Source organism: Rhea americana, unplaced genomic scaffold (genome assembly GCF_003343005.1).
Source record: "Rhea americana isolate MKP2758 unplaced genomic scaffold, rheAme1 scaffold_31, whole genome shotgun sequence".
Classification (NCBI taxonomy): Eukaryota; Metazoa; Chordata; class Aves; order Rheiformes; family Rheidae; genus Rhea; species Rhea americana.
In genome coordinates, this window is record NW_028186435.1 from 6,378,443 (window position 1) to 6,396,624 (window position 18,182).

The 18,182-nt window shown below is 37.2% G+C and overlaps 1 protein-coding gene across 1 annotated transcript in view; it reads left to right on the forward strand.

Annotated features, from left to right (window-relative positions):
- The window catches only part of MYLIP (myosin regulatory light chain interacting protein), an 18,410-nt gene extending 493 nt beyond the window's left edge, over nucleotides 1-17,917 (forward strand). Inside the window, exons 2-7 of the mRNA XM_085310059.1 lie at nucleotides 988-1,178; nucleotides 12,481-12,666; nucleotides 13,401-13,598; nucleotides 13,918-14,082; nucleotides 15,818-16,238; nucleotides 16,573-17,917. Of these exons, the coding sequence (XP_085166185.1) occupies nucleotides 988-1,178; nucleotides 12,481-12,666; nucleotides 13,401-13,598; nucleotides 13,918-14,082; nucleotides 15,818-16,238; nucleotides 16,573-16,662 (1,251 nt within the window). The 3' untranslated portion in view covers nucleotides 16,663-17,917. The remainder of the gene's footprint in view (nucleotides 1-987; nucleotides 1,179-12,480; nucleotides 12,667-13,400; nucleotides 13,599-13,917; nucleotides 14,083-15,817; nucleotides 16,239-16,572) is intronic.
- Nucleotides 17,918-18,182: the final 265 nt, after the last annotated feature.

Below are 18,182 nucleotides of genomic sequence, written 5' to 3' on the forward strand. Positions count from 1 at the left end.
GGGAGCGCGGCCCCTCGCGAGTCGGGGGGGCAGAAGGGGGGCACGAGCTCGTCGGTTCGCGGCCGTGGAGGGCGGTGATGGCGTGAGGGAGGCAGGGTAGCCCTGCGCAGGGGCGTCCGCGGGCGTGGGGGCGGGGAGGCAGCGGGAGCTGCCGCTGCAGGCTCCCCATTTTGTGGGGCGCGTGTGTGTGGGGAGGGTTTTGCTTTTTGTTTTTTGTTTTTTTTTTCCTCCATATTGGATACAGAGGTTGCTGCATTCCTCTGCCTCAGCACTCCCCGACCTGGCGACGGCCCTTCTACCTCCACCTTCACGGTGGATGAGGGAAGGCCTCGGCCTCGTTGCTGCAGTCTGAGGGCCTGTTCTCCATGTCGGGGGTGGGGGAGAAGGGCACGAGTGGGACCCACCTGGCCGGGGTGACATCAATCGGGTGGTGCCAGATACCGGCCCGTGTAGCCTCCTTCGGGCCCTAGTAGCTGAGGCTGTCGCCCAGGTGTCTTCGCTCCTCGGTCGCCTCCTTCCCGACGTGGCGGCAACTGCTGCTGTGGGATGCAGGAGACGACCAAACATAGCTGGCCAGTCGTTGGTGGCATCTAAATAAAACTTGTGGGCTGTACCTTTTTTGCCCTTCTTCCCTAGAAATTGCTCTTTTGGGCTGTGCTGTTGAATTACAGATATTCTTTCTCTTTTTGGAAACCCAGTGACCCTCTTAAGTGCCTCTCTGAGGGAGGTGGGGGGAAATTGAATATTGCTAGAAACTCATCTGTTTTTTTCAGCAAGTGGAGAAATTCCTAGTTTATTTTTAGTATGTTTGTATGCTGTTTTGAACACAGCTTATTTTAAATCCGAGTCATTAGATTTTTTTGTATGAAGGTGCTTAGGGCAGGAGTTATTATTTTAAGTGTATAAGCAATCTGAAACAGTATTTGATCCAGATATTTTTGGTCTAGTCATATTGCAAGTTCATTATACAGAGCTGCTTCTTTTCAGGTTTGCAGAAGATTGGGAATTATAGAAGTTGATTATTTTGGACTGCAGTTCACTGGTAGCAAAGGGGAAAATCTGTGGCTCAATTTGAGGAACAGGATCTCCCAGCAGATGGATGGTTTAGCCCCTTATCGATTGAAGTTACGGGTCAAGTTCTTTGTAGAGCCGCATCTTATCTTACAAGAACAGACAAGGTAAGCTGAAGATGATTGTAAGTCAAGCTAATCTATCATTTTGTTTTCTGTTTTTCTGTAACTTACAAAAGCAGTTGCACATTTAGTTCTATTTCTTGCATCTGGTAATCTTAGGTTGACTTTTCTGAGTAGTTGTTTTAATATCTCAGTGTTGTTTAAGAGAAGTATTACTCCTTTTTTAAAAAAATGAATAAAAAATATAGTATTACTAGTATTGTGTAGCTAACAGCAAGCCATGAGAATTTAATTACATCAAAACTAAGCTACCAGTAGTAAGTTACTCATGGCATTCGCATGTCCGATAGTAACCCCTGTTCAGTGGTGTTACTGTGGGTCGTTCTAAACTATTGCTGCAGAAAGACAGGAAACAATTCCTCCCACACTGCGCAAACTTGCTGAATTCCTTTTTGTCTAGTATCATATTACAGTAACTTTCAAACAGCTACAGGCTCTTTGAGGCTACAAAAGAAACAGCTGTTTTGCTTCTGTGGCCAGTCCTCCTACCTAAATTGTTACACTGTTATCCAATCTTAACAATTAGCTTTCTAAGATTACTTAGATTACTAAGATTTACTTTTACTGCATGAGTTTGATTGCTATATGGATCAYAATTGGTTTCTCTTTCTTTAAAGAATGCCTAAATGCTTATATTTCTAATACTGACTTTTCAACTTATTTTTTGCCAGTTAATTTTAGATAATGCAATAAATAAAAATGGGCATACTGGAATCTACTGTATAGAGGGTATCACCAAAACATGTTTCCACTATTTACCTTTGTTTGATACTTTCAGAATTAAGATCATTGATACTACATGGTGATTCTGTACTTAATATTTGGCTTAATATTGGTCAGCTTCTGCAGCCCCAGCTGAAACAGCAGCTTTGCTGCTGCAACAGAATTTGTCCAGAGGCTGACAGCTTGATTTGACATATTTCATAGAAATTAAGTTTTGAGCTAGGAGCATGCGTGTATCATCTTGTTTTCTATTTTTTTGAATTTGTACATGCAGGGGAAAGGGATTTGGGGAGCAGTGACGTTTGGCTTTGAAGGCTGAAGTTTTTAGAATGCTATGGAATGTACTGTAGTTGTCCCATGTAATACTGGTAGCTGTGCAAACACATTCTAAGAAATTCCAATTTTGATATACCTTACTTTGGAAGAATATATTCTAACATCCACGTCTTACCTTTGTGGGCTCTTTTTGAGTGCTTTCTTTAAAAAAACTTTCTGTCTTCTTACTTAAATACTCTGAGAAAAAGAAGGAAAACAAATAGTGGGGGATTTTTTTTTACGTACAACAAAAGGAGCAATGCAATCTCACGCTCAGTAAGGTAGAAGAGATTATCCTGAGCATCCTTGGACATGTCTTGACACGCGGATGAAATTGGTGTGAATCTGAGAAAGCCTGAAGTTGATATGATTGGCATCCTGTTATCCTTGCCAAATGTTTACTGGACTTTACTAGATTTTTGCAGATGCCTGTGTTCCTACCTTCAACAATATCAGTGCAAAAATTGGCATGCTCAGCAGGTTAGAGAGCCTGAATTCATGAAACATACCCTAAGGGCCTAAAAGATGCTTTCTGTAGCTGGAACAGAGGTTGCATATACACAAAAATAGCAAGTACTTCTCAACTCTAAAGATGACTTTAAAAGGCTGTGGATGGGATGGGTTTTCTTGAAGAATTATTTAAGCATTTTCTAAAATTATTTTTAGCATATAATTTTTTAAAAATTGACTGAGCCATGGTCATCAGAAGAGATCTGGTAAAGTTCTGTTCTGAAAATATATACATAAAATTTGATGTCAGTGTGTATTAAATATTAGTTTTAATGCCACACTGTATTACAAGAATATTTCTGAGGTTTCTGCTAAACTGTATCATACTTAAGTCTACATCCAGAGTATTTTTGGTAAAAGAGTCCAAGTTGTAAAATAGTTTGCATTAGCTGCCATCTTTTAGTTGTGCATACTTTGGTGGTCCACATGTAAGACATGGAATTCTATAGTGCCTGTGGTTGATGTGTACTTCTGGAGTGTTGACACTGAATTTAATACAGTAAGCTTGCCATTTTTATTCTACTCATATTTGCATGAGGACATAAATATGTACTATATTGTACTGTCATACAATTTGAATGTAAGCCTGTGTGAGATTGAGGGGAAGACAAAAGCTTGTCAAACCTGTCATTAAGTCAATAGCTGTATCATGCTAGGATTAACTGAATGGTTATGGCTAACACCTTATCTTTTCTGACAAAGATAGTGGTAGTATCCTTACTTTTCTTTTTAGCACTTATTGGTATTAAGTGGTTGAGTTCTAATTTCATGTGTGAAGGTGACTGAGGAAGTCTCTCAGATCTTTATATACTGTCTCTGAAGCTGGCAGATAATCTCAGTTGATGCAGGTGTGTGTACTGGCCACAACACTGCATGTTTCCTTATAAATTAGATACCTGTTAAGTGTTTTTCAAACCTAGGAAGTTGCAAGTAATTATAAATAATTTTCTTGATACAGTTTACCATAATTAGTGAATATTGTGACTGAGTTTTTCTCARGTGCTTTATATATACTCTGAAAGCATTGTTAACCGCATTTATCTACTACTTCATTGAAGAGATCTTTGTCTTATTCTTAAATTTAAGACTCAGGCATAAGTTTGTAGCATTTTAATGTTCAGGTTTGTGTACTGTGTAAAAAGCAGATCTGGCTACTAAACAGCAAACTCCACTTCTATTAGCTGTAATTTGTGTGCAGTCTAGTGGAAGACAGCAACCTTGTTCATTTTTAATCCTTTTTATTCAAGAGCCTTTTCACTAGTGAATGCTGATATGGAGCAGATTATATCTTTGACTGCAGTGGTAACAGGTCACCCTCACTGGATACTTTGCAAATGGGAAAATTATTACTTACTACACTTTTTGTAAAAATGATTTTAATTTCCAGTGTTCCTTGGAACCCAGTGTCTATTTTCTATCTAAATCTCTGATGCTGAATATGGCCACAGATTTTGTAGTTTAGAATTGTTTTCAGTTGAACGAAAATGCTTCAGTGCAAGAGTAGGTACTCACATTAATGCTGCTGTTACCTCAGGTTTTAGCAGTAAGCAGTAAAAGGTGAAGTGTGCTTGTTTAGAAGAATTTGAATAACTTTCATTAAAAAAAAATGTATTTGAAAATTGTATTGAGTTGGAAAGGACTGATTACTTGTTTTTTACCTAAAATATAAGTGATGTTACTAGACCTAAATTGTAAGCTCTAGCTTATGGCATGATGGTTTTCTGTATTTCTTGATAGGTAATGTAACAGATGTTTAAAAGGTAACAAGCAGTTTATTCATCAGACAGATTTAAAGTTGCCAGATGGTTGTTGTGCCAAACTTCATGAATCATTGAATTAGGGAAGAGTTGGTAATGATACTACTTGATTTATCAGAATTTGTTAGAAGATGTCTGGGGGGAGAAAACTTGCTTTAAACCGTGGTTCAAAAAGGCTGGAAGACTTGAGAAATCATTTTGCTTMTCCTCAACTTGTTTAACACTGTTTTAATTAAAGCGAGATGTGGCTCTTTGTGCCTGTTTAGCTTGCTTTAGCCGAGGTAGTGCGGCTCCCTACTGGTTAAGTGATAACAATGTAACTTTAGGTCATTGACTGGGAGTAACCTCTGACTAACAGCTCCTAGGCATGTCTGACAAATCAGCGACTGCTGCACTGGAACATGGCCCAGGAGCTGAAGAAATTCAACTCCTGATTGGTCTGTAACTCTGTCTCGAGGCAGAAAGTTCCTCTTTTATGATTAAAGGGTTTCTTTGTGAAACATGAAGTGCAGAAGTCTTGAAACTTGCATCTACCTCAACAATGAAAGTGTTTGCTGAGCTGTACAAAGGGCAAATTACACTAAACGATCTTCCAGAAGATCAATGGTTTACTTAAGCCTTACATAGTAAAGCAAACATTTTAGAGATCACAAAGTGGATTTTTTTGGGCAGCATCAAGCTTTGCCCTGATTTATTCACAAACTTTAAAAGGGGCAAAGTTGCCTTGCATAGTATGACTGTAAATCAAATATTCATATGTAAGCCATGACAATCAAGTATAAGCTGTCAGATTCTAACATGTCACATAATCTTATGAAACATTGTTTAAAATAGCTTTTGCCAACTTTGAGAGGTTGTTTTGGAAGCTGTTAAAAGCTATGTGCTACTTGCAAGTAGTTTATTTACAAAAGTTGATTGTTTCTGCGATGTTATACAGTTGTAGTGATTAACTACTTAATGTTAAAATCTGTCTAGGAAAACTATTTGTTTTGAGCAGTTAGATACATATAGCAGTAAAAACAAGAAAAGCAGCCCATGTCTTAGCCTTACACAGGAAAATGGCCTGCTGCAATAGATGCCAGTGTTAGGTTTATGGATCTATTTGTCCAAATCAGAGTTGAACTGCAGTTGATAACCTTTCACCTACTCTGAGAGCAAATAAGGTTAAAGATACTGAGAGACATAACAGTAACTGTGTGTGTCTGTGGTTTTGCTTTTTTCATATTGAGTGGCTTATATCCTGCTTTTAAAAAGTACAGCCGTATTCTATTGCTGAGATCTTGATCATCAGTGTATTTTTACAATTATATCTTTTCATCTTAAACCCTTGAATATAGAGAGCTCTATGTTATTTTGCAGTAGCAAAGAACTTTACCTTGTGGTAAGGAATGTCATCTAGCAAAGAATAGGCAGTTCCTTGGGATGTATGCCAAGACCCTTGCTAGTAGTATGGTGAGAAGATGTGGTGTTCTCTTGGTTATGTTTCTTGGGTTTTGCCACATTGTCAACAGGCAACTAAGTTTAGAACTTAAAACTTTGAATGAAGTCTTACCTCTATTTTTCCAGTTTTCCATTACTTGATTATAAAGTGCTGTATGAGGAACAAAGTTTTTTAGTGCAGAACTTTGCATCCTAATCCTAGTTATCCTAAGATAATTGTCTTAATTAAGCTTGTGTAAATCACCTCTGATAAAGGGAAGGAATGATGTGATATGTAGGTTTGACTAGCTTTGGTTTTGTAGTTGTAGTTTTTGTAAGATGGAACATCTACAGAAACAACTCCTTGCAGCTTCCCTTCCAGTATTTGTATTGTTTAAATCATTTGTGTGTGTAACTAAAATACATTAATCATCAGTGTATGCTTGCTTTTGCTGGATGTTTTAATGTGCAAATATGGAAAGTACTGGGACAATATTAAGGAGACAAAATAGCTATAAAATTACTAGTTTAGTGTTTGATTAAAATTGGGTGAGCATGTTAATTCTTCTTTTTCCTTTGAAAAGGAAAAAATCTATCTAGGCAGTGGCTATAACTGAAAGTAAGAATAGAAAGCATGATACTCTGATCGCTAATGAGTGTTTCTATGCACTGTTCGGAGATGCTGCCATATATCAATAGCTTGCACTATCAGATTACCTAGTAAACAAAGGCTGTTTTGAGTGCATCCCATCTTAGACTACTACAATACTATATTGAACTCAAAAGTAATGTTGGGACCTTAAACATACAGGTATATCTAGCTAGCATGGGGATTGGGGAAGAATTAATACTGTTTTAGGTTAGTATAGACTTTCTTTTGTGCTAATGCTGGCACGTATAGATCTCAAGATACCAGGCCTTGGGAGGTAAAGTGACTTTTCATCATCACACTGGAAAGTTCTGTTTGTTCTTAGAGCTACCACTAATTGTTCGATGTCTAGCAGATGTTAAGATGGCTGTAAGCCACGGCAGTCTGCTATCAGTAATGTTCTGGGTTATGAAACTTGTTTTTATGAAGATTTAAAACTGCAGCAAAACTTTGTCAAAAGTAGCAACAAAGCTGCATAATGTGTGAATAGAATATTGGAGTGGTTCAGAAACACTTTCTGACCTGAGTTATTTCTCAAATTTCTAGCCTATTATAAATATATGTGTTTCAATATATAACTGAAGCAATGAACATGCTTCAAATAAAAAAAATGATTTGATTAATTTCTTATATGGKTGTTAAGCTATTTTACCTGCAGTGTTGGAAATTCAACCTTTACTGGATTTCAGGTTTTGATGAACTATGGTGAAACAGCTTCTTGAGTTGGTGGTCTAATTGTGGTTTTGAGTTCACTGTTTTAGAAGTTGCCAGATAAGACGTGAAACACTAATACTAAAATAATTCCTGGAAAAATTGAGTAACCTTTTACTGTAGAACCTGAATATCACTTTAAAGGAGAGAAACAATTCTTTTCATCTTATCTAATAATTCCTTGAGAGAGAGAAGGGACACTGCATTAAGTTTGGGGGTGGTTCTATAGTGTAGTGGTTATTGCATCTGCTTTTCATGCACAAGGTCTTAGGTTCAAGCCCCAGTGGAACCAGCACCAGAAAATCTTCGGGAGGTTGGACTAGATGATCTCCAGAGGTCCCTTCCAACCTTACTGATTCTGTGTGAAAGAAAGAAGAAACTGTGTGATGTTAAGTGCTATTAATTGATTTCAGTAATATCTGTGCTTAGGTCACAATTTAATTTACAAAAACCTGCATAATTTTTTTCTGATAGTTTATAATATGACCAAGTTTTCTACAGTTCTGTTGGGCCCTTTAGACTTCACAAAATTAAGAATTTGGAGGCAGTTACCCTTCTACTGCTTTTGTTTTGTTTGACAGTGTTCAGCAATAAAAGCACTTTTTTTTGTCTTTTTCTTTAAGGATCAAAAGAGCTTTTTGCTTTTGTAAATGTTTGCTATTTTTTATCATGCTTTTTTTTTTTTTNCTTTTTTTTTTTTTTTTATCAAAAGCATGATGTCTTGCTTTTGAACCTTGAAGGAGTGATTTTACACCATGCCTTAAAATAAATTTTGGGGCGATGTGATCTTAAAAGCTGGATAAACAAGCAGTACCAATCAAATCAGTTTTTCAGCTGTATGAATCTTTGCAGACATTACTTATCCTTCAGTTTTTGGGTTCTTTTTTTCCTCTAATACATTTCAGGGATAAAAATGAAACTGAGCAGTGAATTTGCTACCTGAAGTTTGGCTCAGAGCAACTGCTGTAGCTAATAAGTATGGAGGGAAGAAATGGTCATTCCCTATGCTAACTAGGGTCATAGGGTCATGCCCTATGTTAACTAGTTTCTGTCCTGTTATGGCTGCTGTTTAGATGACAGGGTAGGGCCAGCAATAGTGTTTTTGGTTTTTTTTGTTTGTTTGTTTGTTTTAGATGCAAACTAATGACTTGGGAGATAGGCTTTTAAATATGGATTTTTTTCCATGCGTCTTCTCTGACTCAGGGAATGGTCAGACAGCTTATCATAGGGTAAACTAGGATATGAACTTGAATAGCTTTAGTTATTTTGCAGTAACTGCCCCTTATACCTGGCATGCCTTTCTTCTCTTTGTCAGAAAACGGTAAGGTAATTTAGCCTCTCTGTGAGATGCTTCCCTGTATGAGCCTGTTACGGGATGTTATTGCAGATTAACTGGTGTGATGCTATTTCACATTGTACCTTACCACTTAAACTTGTTTCCAGCTTTGTTTTCAGCAATAGAATGTGACAAATGTTGCTTCTACTTTAGTTGCTTCTGTAATGCATCTATATTTGCAGGAGCAATCTCTTTTGTTTTTCAGCTCCCCTGTTGATGTCAATAAGGTCTTCCCAGCAAAGGGAGAAGACTGACTTCTTCCTGTGTAGTCAGTGCTGTCATATGCACAAAGTAAGCAAACTGAAGATGCAACCATTCTGGTGTTATAGTTGTRAATGTAACATAGGTGTCAGCTGATAAAAACAAAATTGTCTATCTTTGAAATACTGTAAGTGTAATAAATGCATACTTGTAACTACTTTAAAACCTGTTCTGATATTAATAGAGGATTGGCTGTAGGATTTTAGTAGTTAAATACTTCATTGATCAACTGTGTCAGTTAATAAGCATATGCAATTTGAATTCTTTTGTGTAGTATCTTGCAATTGCAGTATCTAATCCTTCTGTAAAGCAGCAAAACAAAGTTGATTTTGCAGTTTCTTCAGTTGGAACAGATTGCATGATATTAGTAAACTTTCTGCTAAGCTTGTATCTGTTACCATATGATGTTCATCAGATAGAGCCCAGTCATTTCTTCCTCTGGTTTGCAAGGAGAGCAACAGTTCAGATTTCATGTTGCTAACTCAAGATGAGTAACTAAATTTGTCTCATCTTGTTTGCTTAGATGTTTTTTATCTAATTGTAAATTAAATTTTGATCAGTATTGTAGATTGGGTAAGTCTTAATATTTATGATCATTAAAGTATATTTTCCTCCAACATTCCTGAAGCTTAATAGTAGACATGTTAGAAATAATGAAAAGGAGACAGCTTAGAAAATGGGAAGCGTGTTCAAGAATATTGGAGAAGTTTTCTATTCGTCAAAATGCAGGAAGTTCACTTCGTTTTAAAGGCATTGTCATTGCTTAGAACCTTGGATGTTGAAGTGGAAGATCAGAAAACCTGTTTCCAGATGTGATTTCAATGTTATACAATATGGAAAAATACTGCATTTATTCAAATTTGTTCTTACAGGCAGGTTTAGTCAATCATTATGCTGCTAACGCTGGGAAGGAGGAGGTCTGAAATGAATAAAGCTATGCTATTTTTATGCTGTTGTCTTCACTGCTGCACAAAGTGAGCTAGATGAATAGCTATACTACTTTGTCCTGGTAAACTCAAGACAAAGGCAGTCTGATTTTTATTACAGAACTGATCTACTGTTCTGGCCCTTGGAATGGACTGCCTTCAGAGAAAATTGTTGAAATATATTGAAACTCAATGATGCAGGTTAAATACAAATATTAATATTGCATGTTTTCCTTGAAGCCTGACTCTTAATCAGTACTGTAGAAGCTGGATGTGGTCTGCAGACAACACAGTTGTGTGACACCATCTCCAAATAAGGGTTTTATTTGTTCCATTGGAGCACCATGGATGTATTGTTTCTTCATCCATCCTGTCTGGTAAATTTTTTATGGTTCTGCACTGAAAATTCTTATGCTAGCACTGGCTCAATGAAGTCTGTACTTCATAGTATGGAACAAAAACGCTCAAAAACTTTATATGAGTAGATGAACCAAAATCATTTTATGGACTGGATTTTGTCTACACCCCATATGTTTAATATCCTTTCTCTAGACTATTTAAAATTGCAAAATATCATTCTTAATGCAATTATAAGATGCCTTGTTTAAAAACTTGGGGAGGAAGGTTTTGGGGACTGAGTCCCATAAGGGATGTGTATTACCTGTGCTACTTCAAGAGACCCCAGCTATACCTTTTTGTGGCGCAACCCACATAAACTCTGAATTAGCAGGGTAGGAGAGAAGGATTGGAGGAAAGATTTGGAACCTGCTCCAAGAGGAGCCTAAAACAAGAAATAATGTACTAACACTGGGGACTTATAAGCTGTCTGAAGTGTTTGTCCTTGCACCACCTAAATCTGTGTCCTGGATAGAGCGGGGAAGTTAGCTTCTCCCAGTTCCCCCATTAGCACTACAGAAGTGTAGATTCATGTCTGGATAAGTGAGTGATGGAATTAGAGCATTTGTGTGGGAACTGCTGACACTCTAGCATGCCTCGAACTGGTTGTGAAGGGAGGTGTTGGACTGTGGAGCTGTGACTTGTTGCAGGAAATGGACTGCAGGACAGTTTATGGGATGACATTTCACAGAATCACAGAATGACTGAGGTTGGAAGGGACCTCTGGAGATCAGCTAGTCCAAACCCCCTGCTCAAGCAGGATAAACTAGAGCATGTTGCACAGGATCAGCCCAGGCAGGTTTTGAATATCTCCAGAGAAGGAGACTCCACAACCTCTCAGGGCAACCTGTTCCAGAGCTCTGTCACTCTCACAGTGAAGAAATTCCTCCTCATATTCAGGTGGAACTTCCTGTGATTCTGTTCATGCCTGTTGCCTCTTGTCCTGTTGCATGGGACAATTAAAAACAGTCCGACCCCATCCCCTTGACATCTTCCCTTAAGATATTTTTACACATTAGTAAGATCCCCTCTCAGTCTTTTCTCCAGGCTAAACATACCCAGCTCTTGCAGCTGTTYCTCATAGGGCGGATGCTCCAGTCCTCTGATCATCTTTGTAGCCTTATGCTGAACTCTCAGTTGTTTCATGTCTTTATTGTACTGGAGAGCCAAGAACTGGATGCAGTACTCCAGATATTTATTATTACTTACTAAATCTTCTCTGCTTTCAGAAGGTTTAGGTATCTTTTATTTGGGCTGATATTTTCTTAGCTGCAGCATTTGCTATAGTAGAACTAAGAACGAATCCAGCAATTCTGCAAGTTACAGAATGAGTTCTTAAAGAATAGGCCTATTTACACTTGCAGAAGGGAATTGTAGAAGATTACTATTAAGAAAAGATGCATAAAATATTGTCCAGATTTGCTTTTGGGGTGAAAACTAATCACTTGATCACTTGTCAGCCTCTCTAAGCTCCAGTGAGGAGTAATTCAGTGTAGTTGGTGGTTTTTTTGTTTTTTTTTTTTAACTTTAAGCAAAGTGAAATGCAAGTGTCCCATTACTGTGTAAGCAATAATACACACACACCTCTGCATCTGGTTTCTGCACATATATTGAATCTTAAGGGAAAATGATGAAATTTATATTATCTATAGTTTATATAATTCCCTTTAGGGAACGTAAGGATAAATTTTTAGAAGTTGAGGTAAGCTATAGGGGGAATTAACAGGCTGCTGTTGGTGTTCGTGGAATACTTGATTTTGTCTAATTAACAAACAGACCTGTTAGATATTTAAGAGTAGCTTTGTGCATTTTTTAACTAATTGGCAAATCTGCCTTGATCCTAAGTGTAAAAGTTAAAGTTCTTGAGCCTAAAATAGCAAAGAGTCTGATAAATATCCTTACAAAATAGACATTTTGTTCTTGTGTTTTATTCCACAGTGCATTTTCAAGTGTTCTAAGTTTCTGTTGATCATGTTGCTGGCGAAGGCACCACCTCTGCTTTGATTGYGGTAGCACAGCTATTTTGACTTTTCATAGAAGTAGTTTCTCATGTTGAGTGGTAGAATTGTATATATTGTTTTGTGTATTTATTTTAATAGTGCTTCTAGATGTTATCTTCAGTTGTATCCTCATTTTTAAGTTAGTAAATAAGATGGAGGCCCCTTTTTTTCTCTTAGGCCAGGCTATTTCTCTGCTTGAAATACTCATTGCAAATTTCTGATTACCAAACTAAAGCTACCATTTTAACATATTAAGTAAGCAGACATACCTGATTCTGTTGCAGGCATATGTTCTTCTTGCATATAAAAGAAGATCTTCTGGCTGGTAATCTTCAGTGTTCTTCAGAGCATGCAATTGAACTTAGTGCATTGTTGGCACAGATGAAGTTTGGAGATTATAACCAGAACACTGCCAAGTACAGTTACGAAGAGTTGTGTGCAAAAGAGCTCACCACTACCATTTTGGAGAGGTAAAAAGGGCRCAATGATACAACATCATTTTTGGTGGCAAAAAGTTTAAATTTGTCATATAAATTGCTGATGTCATAGCATAGCTTACTGTTGTGAGGAAAAAGTAAAAATTTTATACTTTGATCTCCAAGGATATGTAACCTAAATATTTTAATTAACATTCATTTTAAGCTCAGATAAAAGTATTTTTTGAGGCAAAAGCTGTTGAACTAATACTTGGAAGATAGAGGTATCTAAACCTTTGGTGCAGAGTGATGTACATTGTTGGCAATTAGTATGTAATTAAATTGCAAGCATGTCTTAGACCCATAAAAAAAAGCTTATCTGGCTTAGTGTCCTCATGCTGAGAAGTAACAGGTTTCCCTAAATATCTTCATAGCTCAATTGCTGAATGTCAAGAAGAAAATCTGAATGTGTCATGCTTTCTGGTGGATTCTTTTTAGTTAAAAATTTGTGGCTGTTCAGGTAAACATTAGGGGCAGGGGGGCTAGTTGAAAAGTCTTGCTTCCATGTAGCTTTTATAATTGCTAAGCAAATGCACAGTATAATCACTCAAATATTCTCAGGATGTTTTGGTAGTTTTATTTCCAGTCCATGACTGGAAATACATAGCCAAATAGGTCAGGAACATTTAAAAATCTGTTTAACAAGGTCATCAAGGCCCATGTTATAACATGCTGACAATAGCAGTGCTTACTTGAGTTATTTCACCTGTCCTTAATCTTATCAACAGCATTACTGCAAAGCACAAGGAACTAGAAGGTCTAAGTCAAGCTTCTGCTGAATACCAGGTTCTACAGATTGTATCAACACTGGAGAACTATGGGGTAGAGTGGCACTCAGTAAGAGATAGTGAAGGACAAAAACTCCTTATTGGTGTTGGACCTGAAGGTATCTCCATCTGTAAAGATGACTTCAGTCCTATCAACAGGTATGTGTTTCGGAACAGTTTTTAATCTTCTGCTCTTTGGAAGTATTGAGAATGCATCTAGCTTTTACATAAATAGACAAAATTGTTCTACAAATTACTCAAAGGAGCTACCAGAATGTGGGGTCTGAGGACACTATCTGCTTATAATCAAGAATACATCTGGTGGTTTTAAATACTTTTTTATGTATGTCTTAAGGCAACATCTTCAACCTAGCATTAGACCACAATCAGAGGCCTGACAAAACTTCACTGTAGTAGATCGTGGAAATGGCTTTATTTTTAAGTGCAAAATAACTTTGCTTTATTTTACTTTTTCTAGGATTGCTTACCCTGTTGTTCAAATGGCAACTCAATCTGGGAAGAATGTGTATCTGACTGTTACCAAGGAGTCTGGTAATAGTGTAGTTCTTTTGTTTAAGATGATCAGTACAAGGGCAGCAAGTGGACTTTACAGAGCTATTACAGAGACGCATGCATTTTACAGGTTAGTATTGCCACTAGCGTAAACTGCTGCTGCTCTTCAGTAGTATTTAAGTACTCAATCAGCCAGCACTTTGCACTTTAGAAATTTTCTGTGAAATATCATTGTGCCTTTGCAGCTTCTGCTTTCCTCTTAAGTCTAGCAGCTGAGTAGGGTCTTGCTTTCAGTTCTGCAGAGTGGGGGAGTACAGGACAAGTAAGCAACATTTTTTTTCTACAGCATAGTATTATAAGTAACAGTACTTTAGAGTATAAACTTTACTATTTTCTTTGATGCTTCATAAACAATACATACATACTTTTTGTCCTTACGCGTAAGGAAGGATGAGAGCAGAGAAGTAGGAGAAAGTTTATGAACTTTGTAAAATATGTAGGTGTAGCTCATGGGCAGGTACTCTTTGTTTATCCTTTACTTGACTCCTCCTGTTATCTCTGTATACCACCTTCCCACCCCATTTATTTGAAGCTCCCTAAAATTCCTGTATCCTTGCTCACATGCCTAGGATTTTTCACACTAGGAGCTCATCATTGTATTCATCTGTATTTGTTGTTACTTAAGGCAGAAGTGCTATACTCATTCCCTGAAGACTGATTTTTTTTAAATCTCTTCTCCCACTGTGAGATCCAGCGCTGTTCAGAAAGACTCCCTAAATATCCATGACACTGCTGTTTTATCTTGCTGAAATTAACTGCTACATACCAAGTTCAGTCAATACTTTATAAGAGAATAATTGTGCTTTTGCATAGGGAAGTGCATACACTAAGCAATACCTGTCCAGCTTAATTAGAAGATGTTAATACAGGTACAGCAATTAGTCTAGTAATCTTTCTAACCACTATAGCTAGTTATAAATATTCCGTGAGCTTGATGTTAAGTATGACTTGTTCTGCTCTGTAATTGCAAGCTCCTGTAGTTTTCTTGTCATTTTCTTCCAGGCAAGTCAAAGCATAAAATAACTTCTAGCTAGTCCTAATTTCTTGATCTTTGTCTCTGCTTATAATTTCTGCTGTCCTTTGCATCTTCTGATTTTAATTTAAGCAGAACTTTTGCTACACAATAGCACTCAGCCACAAGCTTTGTTCTTGGATGTTATCCTTTGCTAGGCCATCGTCCTTTTGCTCAATGTTCATGCTGTCTTTCCTACATTGTCTAGAGAAGCGGTATGTCTTAGGCTTCTGCAGGTTTAGCAGCACCAGAGATAGGTGATAAACATGCCTAGACTACCTGAAGCACTCAGTGGCAAACAACTGTTTAGTGGTCTAAACTGCATTCATACTGGTTTCCTTTTGGATGATACAGTACTAGTATAGGAAGTACTTAGTAGAAGTTTGGCTAAGGACATTACTTGATACTAAGCTAAAACATTTTGACAGCCTGTCTAAAGAAAGAGGTGTTAACACTAAAGGCCAGAGGTTACCATATAAAAGAAGTGTTGCCAAGCCGAACTGTGGACTAAACAAGCGTTGCCTGTTTATGCTAGCGTGAGAAACTTACGCCTCTTCCATAGGATTGTGCTTCCACTTTGCCAGACAGTTCACAATGTATGTCATAACTCGCTTTTCTTTCATTTTTAAAATACCTCTCAGAGCAGAGCTGTCATGAAAACAACATTGTGGACGTTAAATATTAGGTGGATATTTTTTGCTTTCTTGATATCAGTACTATTACATAAAGTTTGGGAACAGTACGGATAGCTTTAGTATTAACTAACCAAGTTTGCATTTATCTTGTTTTGTAGGTGTGACACTGTCACTAGTGCTGTCATGATGCAGTATAGTCGAGACTTAAAGGGTCACCTAGCATCTCTGTTCCTGAATGAAAACATTAATCTTGGAAAAAAATATGTCTTTGACATCAAAAGAACATCAAAAGAAGTTTATGATCATGCACGGCGAGCTCTTTATAATGCTGGCATTGTGGATCTTGTTTCAAGAAGTGACCAAACCCCACCAAATTCCCCTCTTAAGTCTTCAGAAAGTAGCATGAACTGTGACAACTGTGAGGGTCTCAGCTGCCAGCAAACAAAAGCCCTGCAAGAGAAGTTACGGAAGCTCAAGGAGTCCATGCTTTGTATGGTGTGCTGTGAAGAAGAAATAAATTCAACCTTTTGTCCCTGTGGCCACACAGTATGCTGCAAAACCTGTGCTGCCCAATTGCAGGTAATTGCAATTTGTTAAGATGTGAGTTAGCAAATTAGTGGAACTTTTTTTTTTTTTTTTGGGGGGGGGGGGGTTACAGAAACAGACCTGGAGTTGTGTTTACATTGGTGTTCTAGTAAAACTGACTTTTGAAGTCTTACTTGCAGTAAGCTTTAATTCCAAAGAACATTCTGTTTAGGTGATGACTTTGAAAGACAAGCCTTAACTATGTTTATAAACTTGCACCAAAAGTAAGAATTATAGTATAAATGTAAGGAAGTCTTCAATAATTCATGATCAAGCTAGAGATTCTAAAAATAAGTAGTAAACTAATTTCCTAATGTTTCCTTTCCAGTCATGTCCTGTTTGCMGATCTCGTGTAGAGCATGTCCAGCATGTGTACTTGCCAACCCATACCAGTCTTCTCAATCTGACAGTGATATGATCTACCTATACACTTTAAACTCATCATGTACTTTCTAAACTGCACTAATGAATTGCAACCATTGATTGTGAAGAAGGCAATCACTCTGGCACCAATCTGCAATCAAAAGCAAAAATACTACACTTCTGAGCATAACTATTTTGTTCAGCATGCCCAGGAAGATGGTTTGGGGCATCTTTTGAGAGCAGAACTATAAACAATTCATGTTACTTAAAAGGAGAATGATGCATAAGTTTGTAGCCTGGCAGTGTTGCCAAAAAGCTATGTAACCCTGGAGAAATATGGTGTACATGTATTGATATACCAGCAAAAGCAATGCAGCCTTTAGTTTTACACTTTAAATTCTGTAGTACAGTCACTCTGTTTATTTTAATAGTAAAACTAGTTTTTACAAATAGTTTAGTATGGTTCATAGTTTCTGCTTTTAGTAAACTTTTAAAGGAGAGAAATCTTCTAAAAATCAGTTCTTAAACTAAAGTTGCAAGGCTTTCATCAAGCAGCTGCATTTAATTCAAAATTCTATTAAATAGAAAATTATAGCTTTGGAAGTATAGAACAAATTTGCCTAAGTGTTGAGGGTGGATTAGGAAAGTCTTCTGATAGTGATGCCCATGGAGACATTGTGGAACTTAATTTGCAGCTCACAATGAGGAAACTATTCCCAGGTTTCCTCCATCCAACTCAAATGGTGGTCTGGTGTGCTGCAGTCAGCTGCCCTTTAAGTTGGCTGTATTTTTGGAGACTGATTTTCAATTACTACGCATTGATTTTTAAAATAGGGTTTTGTGTATACTTTTAAATGCTTTCTTGAGTTAGCTTCTTTATTGGATAGATTCTTTCTGTTAAAATCTTTATTCTCTACCCCATATTTGGGCATTTTGGATTCTGGTTTCCTAGTATATTCTCCAGGATACAGAGGGAACTAGGGGACCATATTTGGGTGCAATACTGGCTTAATCTAAGCTAGAAAAGTACACTGTCACTTTACTGAGATTTTTCTGACTATACTTTTCATATTGCCTTAATGTAGCAGTAATGTGTGTTTATGCATCTGTTTCTTTGCACAGACATTTTGTCAAAATATTAAAACTCTACTTTTTTATGACACATTAGCATATAAACCTTACTCTAAGAGGGTATTTATTTTTTCACTTTGTAAAGAAAATTTTGTTTCCTCATGAAGCAAGAGCTTTGTCCTATATCGTAGACAACTTCTGTCTTTTTATATCCAGATGAATAAATGACTTTAAAAATCTGTTTGCTTTGCATTATCAGTAAGTTTCAGTTTTGATGAAAAACTACTACCATGAGACATTACTGACCTGCAAGTACAGTAGGTTATGTATTTTCATATTTATAGTCTGAATGTTGTGGCTCCTGTTTTAAGAAGGAATTGTTTCAGATGCATGCAAATTATGAAGGAGGGAAGAAAACTTGCATGGTAGCTTCCTCAGGCTTTATGCTTTAAAAGAACTGATATTCCAACTGTAAAATACCTGTCAATTAACTTTGTGGTGAAC